This window comes from Galeopterus variegatus, unplaced genomic scaffold (genome assembly GCF_000696425.1).
Source record: "Galeopterus variegatus unplaced genomic scaffold, G_variegatus-3.0.2 Scaffold5363, whole genome shotgun sequence".
NCBI lineage: Eukaryota > Metazoa > Chordata > Mammalia > Dermoptera > Cynocephalidae > Galeopterus > Galeopterus variegatus.
In genome coordinates this window covers 205,170-215,369 of record NW_007731474.1, presented here as the reverse complement: position 1 = coordinate 215,369, position 10,200 = coordinate 205,170, and the positions used below count along the sequence as shown (strand labels likewise).

At 38.7% G+C, this 10,200-nt stretch overlaps 1 protein-coding gene across 1 annotated transcript; it reads left to right on the top strand.

The window, feature by feature from the left end:
* Positions 1-3,239: 3,239 nt before the first annotated feature.
* Positions 3,240-4,499, top strand: LOC103604731 (olfactory receptor 1J4-like). Its single transcript, XM_008589303.1, has 2 exons — positions 3,240-3,837; positions 4,159-4,499. Exons 1-2 carry the CDS (start codon positions 3,240-3,242, stop codon positions 4,497-4,499), a joined length of 939 nt encoding a protein of 312 aa, XP_008587525.1.
* Positions 4,500-10,200: the final 5,701 nt, after the last annotated feature.

The window sequence follows — 10,200 nt, the reverse complement described above, 5'->3', positions numbered from 1 at the left end:
TCTGAATCACATTTTTTTCCGATGTAACCTGTGAAGCTTTGTGAATCACCAAGTTCCTGATAGCTGCCTTGTGGTTATTAATATTATTCCTCCAAGGAGGAATTCTCTTAAGTCTGCTTTAACAAGCGGTTCTTCCCCCAAGGGAGCCAAAGGCAATGAAGCAACTATATTCTGTTTGTTCCTAATTTGGAGCTGGGAGTGGGGAGTTGCCCAAGTCCTCTTCCTGGTTTTTAAAGTTCGAACCTTGCCCACTTCTCAGGAGCTGTGAATGAGTGTGTGTCGATACATCTATATCTTGTTTGGTTTTGAACTGATAACTCTTCTGCCTGTTGCAGTACATCTTTGATCCTAGCCACTAGACCATCAGGGACTTTGCAGTGCATCTTTGAGACCTTCAGAGACTCCATCTGCTTCAGTGTCTTCTGTGTTTTCTAGAGAAAAATGGGAGAACCCTTCCATGCCTTGTAGCTGAAGGTATCTGTGCTCATCACCTAAGGGTCCATGTACAGCAGAAGCAGAATTTACACTCAGGAGTGTGATTGCATGTGTTTGTGTGTTCAAGTGCTTGTGTGTGTCCAGTGTGTGCTGCTGACCCCTCGCATGAACCGACCCCTCCTCACACCACCCTATTACAGACAGCTCCATGTAGAATAATTTATCTGGAACTGATTGTCTATCCAAATTTTGAGAAGATGGCAAAAATGTATCTCCATGTAGTTTATTTCAAATTGATCCTACCAGCCTATTACAGACAGCTCCATGTAGAATAATTTATCTGGAACTGATTGTCTATCCAAATTTTGAGAAGATGGCAAAAATGTATCTCCATGTAGTTTATTTCAAATTGATCCTCTAATTTTTGAGAGGATATGGGTAAAAATGCTTCCTCTTGCTTATTGTTCACCCTCCACTAAGTGTTGTTGGTCTTTACTACAAATTTTATCCCAAATCTCTGTAATTATCTTCATCTTTTCTGCCACAGTCCAGGTGTAAGCAGGTATTATTTTGAACCTGAACTACGGCTATGGCCTTCTGTTCCGATTCCTGCTGTCATAATTGCCTCAGTATAATCTGTTCTTCACCCAGTAGACAGAAAGCTGTTTTAAAAATTTTAGTCACTATTCTACTTAAACCTTTTCTTGGGTGTTCTATCACTCTGAGAATAGAATCAAAACTTTGTATTATTTCAGAAAAGGCCTTACATAATCTGGCTCCTAGATAATTCATCAACCCTACAAATTTCCCACACTGGCCATACTCCTAAATTTTCTCTGTTCCTCTAAACCCTAGCCCTATCCTCTTTAAACATTTAACTAGAATGCCCATTTTTATAATCTTCACATGACAGGCTGTCATATGTGGGACTCATTTTTAAAAATGCGTAAGAATAGGCTTCCACTTTCTTAGCATTTTTTCAAAATACAATATATTGTCATTAACTATAGTCACCATGTTGTACAATAGATCTCTTGAACTTACTCCTCCTACCTAAGTGTAATTTTGTGTACTTTTACCAACATCTCCCCAACACCCTCCCCCACCAACCACCCCAGCCTCTGGTAATCCCCATTCTGATTCTACTTCTATGGGAGGTATTGCACATGTTAATTAGCTAGATTCAGCCATTCCACAATGTATACATACTTGAAAATATCACGTTGTACATGATAAATACATACAATATTGTCAATTTGAAAATAAATAAATAAATAAACAGGCTTTCTCACCACATTAGCCTTTAGTAATTTGACAATGTCAATCAAAACTGTGATAGTACTAATCCTCCAGTTTTATTTCTAGGAATTTATCATCCACTTATCTGTCTCTCTCTATACACACACACATATGTTAAAGTGCAAAATGACATAGGATCAATGTTATTTCTTGTAGTATTGCTGGAAATAGCAAAGTATTAGAACCAACCTGAATGTTCATTACACAGATAATTAGTATTCCATTATAATAAGGTAATTATTATTAATATGGTAATGACTAGCTAAGCTGAATGTGTAATTTGTCTTAGGTAACAGTATTAAGTTTTTTTTTTTCTTTGGTCTTTTTCGTGACTGGAAAGGGGATTGCAGCCCTTGGTGTGGTGTTGCCCGCACCACGCTCAGCCAGTGAGCGCACCGGCCATCCCTATATAGGATCCGAACCCGCGGAGGGAGCACTGCTGCACTCCCAGCGCGGCACTCTCCCGAGTGCGCCACAGGCTCGGCCCAGCAGTATAAGTTAACAGGACTTTAATGTAGTGGGCTGAAGAATGTAGGAGTTTTAGAGATGATTTCAGTCACGCTGGGAGAATTATATAATAATGTAATCTGTTTAACTATGTAATCATGTAATCTGTAGTCAACCCCCAAGATGTGTCCTATAGGGCGATACCTCTCCAGCTCTGAGAGAATGACATTCAGATTGAATGTATTTACACAGAACATGAATTCCATTTTTTAGTAGACATCCCATCATGTTCTCTTTCCCCGTTATTTTGTAAGTGTTCATATGGGCAGGTCTAAGACTAACTGACCTGAAGAAGAAAGAGAGAGAAATGATAGTATTAGCAAAGTGTAAGACATATTAGAAATAGAACAAGAAAAATATCAGTTAAGAATCACTGCGGAAGACCAATTTTGGAAATCATAAAAACAGAGAAGATATTATTTGGTAAACTATGAGACAGACACTAACAACATTTTCTTTGGCAGATCCAGGGTGTGACTGGAAAAACCAAAGTAGTTTCTGGTGTTCTGAGGAGTTGATTAAGAGTAATCTGGTTTGAATCGAGGGAATACGTGAGGTGGGAATTGGGAAGAGAAACAGACTTTTTATCCACATTCCATGAAAATTCCTTTAGAANTTCACTGGGTTTTCTTTCCTTGATATAATCCATGGAAATAAGCATTAGCCAAAAAGTACGTGAAAGGCAAAAGAAAGGTTAAGACAGCCAGCAGATGTTGGAGAGCCTCTACTAGTCCTTCTAATAACTGCTAACTGACCTAGCCTTGCACCCTAATTTCCTGATCTCAGATTTCTGTCAAGTATTCCAGGACTTCTCAAGTATGAACCAGGTCTGATCTGATAATCAGCAGCTCATTACTGGGGCAAAAAGCATGAGATATTCAGGTTAAAAATGCACATTCTGGCTACTACAAAATGCTGTTTTTATGATGTGATAGTTGAAATGATTTTTCATTCTTTGATATTTCCACATCTCTTTTCATCTCCAGCAAAAGAAGAGCATGAGGAGGGATAATCAGAGCAGCGTGTCCCAGTTCCTCCTCCTGGGGCTCCCCATCAGGCCAGAGCAGCGGGGTGTGTTCTTCACCCTGTTCCTGGGCATGTACCTGACCACGGTGCTGGGGAACCTGCTCATCGTCCTGCTCATCAGGCTGGACTCTCGCCTCCACACCCCCATGTACTTCTTCCTCAGCCACTTGGCCCTCACTGACATCTCTTTTTCCTCTGTCACAGCTCCAAAGATGCTCATGAATATGCATACACAGAATCAATCCATCTCATATGCTGGGTGCATTTCCCAGGTGTATTTTTTCTTAATGCTTGGGTGTCTTGACAGCTTCCTTCTCACTTCAATGGCCTATGACAGGTATGTGGCCATCTGTCACCCACTCCATTACATCTCTGTCATGAGGGAGGAGCTGTGTGTCTTATTAGTAGCTGGGTCCTGGTTCCTCTGTTGTGTCCATGCCCTGTTGCACACCCTTCTTCTGGTACAGCTATCCTTCTGTGCTGACAATACCATCCCTCACTTCTTCTGTGACGTCACTGCCCTCCTGAAGCTGAGCTGCTCAGACACCTCCCTCAATGAGCTGGTCATCTTCACCGAGGGAGGAATGCTTTTAATCCTGCCTTTAAGTAGTATCTTGTGCTCTTATATCCGAATAGTAACCACTGTCCTGAGGGTCCCCTCAACGAAAAGGTTCTTTAAAACCTTTTCTACCTGTGGATCCCATCTATTTGTCGTGTCTTTATACTATGGGACACTTGCAGGTGTCTACATTTTCTCTTCATCATGGAACTCCAATGACAAGGACATAATTGCTTCTGTCATCTATACAGTAGTTACCCCCATGCTGAACCCGTTCATCTACAGCCTGAGGAACAGAGATTCAGACATCACAGTCAATGAGCTGTGTATCCTCACTGTGGGAGTGACGGTCATTACCCTGCCATTGATATGCATCCTGGTCTCTTACAGCCACATTGGGGCCACCATCCTCAGAGTGCCCTCAGCCGAAGGACTCTGTAAAGCCTTGTCTACATGTGGCTCTCATCTATCCGTGGTGTCGCTGTACTATGGAACAATTATTGGACTGTACTTTTTCCCCTCATCTAACAACTCCAAAGACAAAGATGTCACTGTGGCTATATTGTACACTCTGGTCACTTCCATGCTGAATCCTTTCATTTACAGTCTGAGGAATAAAGATATAAAAGGAGCTCTGGGAAGCATACTCAATAGAGCAACATTTTTGCCATGATAATCAATTTTTTCTCTATTTATCGGATCTATGACTTCCTCCATTCTGCACATGCAATGTGATCATTCTTTCATGTCTGAACAAATGTTTCTTAGTGAATATTGATACGGCTCTCTCTCCAACCTCTGTTTCACCCAGGGTGGTTTTTCTTCTCTCTTTAATTTTCTTGTTCATTTAGGCAGTCATGGGGAATGGTCTTTACAAATAGACTTACACAACTATCCTTTCCAAATTATTTTCCCTTTTTGTATGGTATCCCTTATGCCACGAGCATTTGAAATTTTTATGTGGTTACAACCTTCTGTGGTTTTTGTTTTTGATAGTCCACAGCCCATTTCTCAAGATAACAAAAATATTTCTCCCAGTAGGTTCATGACTTTATGTTTTTGTCTTGTGTGTAGTTTCTGCTGTTTGTAGTTTCTTTTTTCCAGCTATATTAAGAAATACTTGATAATAAAAATTGAACATATTGAAGGTATACAATGTGATGACTTGATATAGGAATGCATTGTGAACTGATTACCACAAAGTTAATTAACATATTCATCACCTCAGTTGCTCTGCATGCGTGTGTGTGTGTGTGTGTGTGTGTGTGTGTGTGGTGAGAACACTTAAGATCTACCCTCTGAGCAAGCGTACAATACAGTATTATTAACTACAGCCACCATGCTGTGCATTAGATCCTATCTAACCAAAACTTTGTACCTTTTGACCAATAACTCTCCATTTCCCCCAACCCTCAGCCCCTGGCAATCACGTTCTATTCTTCTCTGCTTCTATGAGTTCATTTTTTTTAGATTCTACATATAAATGAGATCATGCAGTTTTGTCTTTCTGTGTCTGGCTTATTTCATTTAGCATAATGTCCTCCAGGTTCATCCTTTTCACAAATGACAGATTTTCCTTCTTTTTAAAGGTTGAATAATATTTCATTGTATATATATATATATAAAACACATTTTCTTTATATATTCATCCACCAATGGACACTTTGGTGGATTTCATATGTTGGTTATTGTGAGTCATGCTGCAATAAACATGGCAGTGCAGATATCTCTTCAAGATATTGATTTTGTTTTCTTTGGATATAAACCCAAATGTGGGATTGGTAGATTATATGATAGTTCTACTTTCAATTTTTGGAGGAAACTTTATATTATTTTTCATATTGGCTATACCAATTTACAGTCTCTAACTTGCACAGTTAAAAATGGAAAAAATAAAACACTCCAAAAGCAGAAATTGTGTGGAAGTACTAAAATTGCATAATCAGTTCAAGAGAATGCAAGTACGACCCATGCCCATTTCTCAGGAGCTGTGAACAAACGTGTTGATACATCTAACTTGCTTGATTTTGAACTGACAATTCCTCTGCCTGTTGCAACACATCTTCGAGACCTCTAGAGACTCCACCTGCTTCACTGTCTCCTTTGTCTTCTAGAGAAAAATGGGAGAACCGTCCCATGCCTTGTAGCTGAAGGCATCTGTGCTCATCTCCTAAGAGTCCATGTAGAGCAGGAGTAGAATTTACATTCAGTAGTGTGATTGTACGTATTTCTGTGTTATCTTGAGAAACAGGCTGTGAACCAAAAAACAAACAAAACAACAACAAAACACACAGAAATCTGTAACTACATAAAATTTTAAAAAATTTAAATTTATTATTAGCATATTCATTCTTGCAAATCGTGATATTTCTTTATGCCCTTTACCTGACCTATCACTTCTCAACCCCCTCCTTCCCTCCCCCCACCTCTAGCATCCTTAGGTTTGTTTTCTCCTTCTGAAAGCTCAGTGTATTGCTGTGGTCTTTTCTTTCTTTCTTTCCTTCATTTCTTCCTTTTCCCTCCTTCTGTCCTCCTTCCCTCTCTCCCTCCCTCCCTTCCTTCCTAGCAGCCAGTTAAGAGTGAGAACACGTGGTGTTTCTGTTTCTTTGTCTGGCTTATTTCACTTAACATATTTTTTTTCAGAGTCATCCATGTTGCTGAAAATAGCAGAATTTCATTTGTAACTACATAAAAATTTCAGTCGTTTGCAGCATTTCACCTTGGTCTGTCTTTAGCTATAAACTTACACTTTGGCAGACTTAACTCCGTACTTAGCAGTTCTTCCATTTTTAAAATTCTGTCTGAATATGGAATGGATGATACCTAAACAGACCCAGTCATCTCCAGTACCCTTCCAGAAATGGGGAGTTGTATGTCATCTTCACAGTTAAACTGAATCAGGCTCATTGTCTTGGTCTTGTGTTTCTGTCTTGTAATCTGATTTGTCTTCTTTTGATAAATGTCTATTGAGATCCTTCATCCTTTTTTAATTGGGTTATTCGTTTTTTGCTATTGAGTTTTTTGAATTTCTTATGTATTTTGCACATTAACCCCTGATCATATATATGATTTGCAAATATTTTCTTCCATTCTGTGGTTTGTCTCTTTGCTCTGCTGATTATTTCCTTTGCTATGCAGAAGATTTTCAGTTTAATGTAATCCCAGTGTTTACTTTTGCTTTTGTCACCTGTGCTTTAGTGGTTACATTCAAAACATTATTGCCAAGACCAACATCAAGAAGTGTTTTCCTTCTAGTAATTTTAGTTTCAAGTCTTTAATCGAATTTGGGTTGATTTTTGTATATGATATGAGATAGGAGTTCAATTTCGTTGTCCTGCATGTGAATATCCAGTTTCCCCAAACCATTTATTAAACAGACTTTTCTTTCCCCATTGCGTGTTCTCAGGACATTTCTCAAAGGTTAATTGGCCCTTTTTTTTGGGGGGGGGGTACGTGGCTAAACCCTTGCATCCAAATCCTTGCCCTTGGTGTTACAAGGCTGTGCTTTAACTGACTGAGATAACAGACCAGACCCTTTAAAACTGATCAAAGAAGCTGAATAGGAATTTGTCCAAGAAAGATTTAAAAATGGCCAACAGACACATGAAAAAATGCTTAACATCACTAACCACCGGGGAAATGGAAATCAAAACCACATTGAGATATCATCTCATTCTAGTCAGACTGGACAGTATCAAAAAGATAGTATAACAAATGCTGGTGAGGATGTAGAGATAGGGGAATCTTCCTACGCTGCTGGTGGGACTGTAAATTAGCACAGCCATCATGGAACAATATGGAGGTTCCGGAAACAACTACAGATAGAACCGCCATATGATCCACAATCCTACTGCTGGGTTTATACTCAAAGGAATGGAAATCATCATGTCTGAGGGATACCTGCACTACCATGTTTATTGCAACTCTATTTACTATAGCCAAGATTTGGAACCAACGTAAATGTCCATTGACAGATTACTGGATAAGGAAAATGTGGTATACATGCCCAATGGGATGTGGCTCCACCATAAAAAAGGAATGAAATTCTGCCATTTGCAGTAACATGGATGAATTTAGAGAAAATTATGCTAAGTTAAATAAGCCAGGTACAGAAAGAGAAATACCACATGTGTTCACTCATAAGCAGGAACCGAAAGAAGAAATAAACAAATAAGCAAAAAAGAAAGAAAGATAAAACAACCACAATAATTTGTTGAACTTTCAAATGGAGAGAATGAAACTGAGGCAACCAGAGGTGGGAAAGGGGGAGGTGGGCAGGCCCACAAAAAATGATTACACTGTTTAATGATAAATACAGTAATAAAAAAGATATACGTAAATATTCTGGTTTAAATAAAAAGATTAATTGGCCATAAATGTGTGAGTTTATTTGGGGACTCTTTATTGTGTTCCACTGGTCTATATGTCTGCTTTTATGCCAATACTATACTTGTTCAAAGGTTTTTTTCTAAATAACTAATTCAACTTTCTTACTTGCTGTTGGTCTGTTCAGATTTTTTATTTCTTTGTGGTTTGGTACTGCTACATTGTTTGTTTCTAGGAATTTATCCATTTCTTCTAGGTTATCCAAATTATTGGTGTATAGTTGTTCACAGCAGACTTTTACAACTTTTGTATTTCTGTGGTATCAGCTGTAATGTCTCCTCTTCCATTTATAATTTTATCTATTTGAGTCTTCCTTCTTTTTTTTTTTTCATTTGTCTAGCTAAAGGCCTGTCAATTTTGTTTATCTTAAAAACATACAACTTTTAGTTTCATTGACCTTTTCTATAGTTTTTCTAGTCTCTGATTTATTTCTGCTCTGATCTTTATTATTTCCTTCCTTCTGCTAACTTGGTCTTAGTTTTCTTTTTTAGTTAGTTTGTTTTTTTACTAGTTTCTTGATGTGTGAAGTCAGGTTGTTTATTTGAGCTCTTCCTTGTTTCTTCATGTGAGCATGTATCATTATAAACTTCCCTCTTAGAACTGTTTTTGCTGCATCTTATAAGTTTTAGTGTGTTCTGTTTCTGTTTTCATTTGTCTCAATGAGATAGGAGGTGCTCTGTTTCCATGGGTTTGGGTTACAAGACAGACCGCTGGGTTTCAAGCCACTCCCCAAGGTCTCAAGCCCTTCATCTAGGACCTTCCTAGAGGAGAGTTACTGTTGCTTATTGGATCTATTCTCAGCACCAGAATGGGGAAACTGAGACATCAGGGAGCTGACTTATGCAAACCCAGTGGCTGAGCATGCTCAGTAGAAAGGAGTTATAGAACCTAATAGCCAAGCATGCTCAGTAGAGTTTATCCTTAGAATGACCTTCCACTAGAGGTGCTAAAGAGCATAGAATATTCTTGAATATGTCTAGTGCATGTGATAGAATTTGACCAATGAAAATGCCCAGAAAGGAGACCAACTGATCACGTGCAAGACTGGGAACCTAACTGGGAACCACCCCCTTAGTTGAATATTCATTAGATAGCATGGATATGTTTTAGATAGTGAAATTATAAAAGTGGAATCCAGATAGGAGGCAGGGTTGTCGTCCACTGTCCCAGGACCAACCTGCACTTCACCAGCTGAGGTCTGTATACTTTACTTTGTATCAAACGTGCTTTCGGCAAGAGGCTGCTCACTTGAGTCAGCCTGCACTCTGTGCTATACTTTCAGTGTGTATTTCTTAATTTTGTATTAAACTTGCCATGAGCCCTTCTCAGTGTCTAGAGCTAGGCTGCCCTCTCTCTCTGAAAGCTGTATCTCCTATTTGTTACACTGAACCCGTTCTCACTTTCCACTGTGACTCTGCTCTTGAATTCTTTCCTGTGCTGGAGTCAAGAACCTGGTAAGAGGATGGATTGGGTTGAGGCCAGCTACTGGGCCTCCCCAGACCCTCCCCTCTGGCATCATCCACATATTTTTTATTTCCCTTATGTTTTCTTTCTTGACCCATTATTTGTTCAGAAGGATGTTGTTTAATTTCCAGCTGTTTGTGAACTCTCCACTTTTCCTCCTGTTATTGATTCCTAGTTTTATATCATTTTTCATCAGAAAAGATACTTGATATGTTTACGATCTTCTTAAAGTTATTAAGACTTGTCTTGCAGCCTAACATGTAATATATCTTAGAGAATCTTGTGTACACTTCGTTCTTCTTTTTAAAAGTTGTTTATAGTTCTTTTTAGTATATAATGGATTGGGGTTGCTAGAATGGGACTTAGAATTTTTGCATCTACATTTAAGATGAATATTGGCCTGTACTTTTCTTTTCTTGTAATATTTTGGTTTTGATATCTGCTTAATGACGGCTTGATACAATGAATTGTGTAATATTTCCTTCTCTTTGGTTTTTTTTTGGAAGATTTTGCATGGGATTGTT

Excerpts from the sequence above, each read along its gene's own strand:
- LOC103604731 (XM_008589303.1), top strand. The coding sequence starts at position 3,240 with ATGAGGAGGGATAATCAGAGCAGCGTGTCCCAGTTCCTCCTCCTGGGG. Across the intron at positions 3,838-4,158 it reads CCTCAATGAGCTGGTCATCT|TCACTGTGGGAGTGACGGTC; the intron begins TCACCGAGGGAG and ends AGCTGTGTATCC.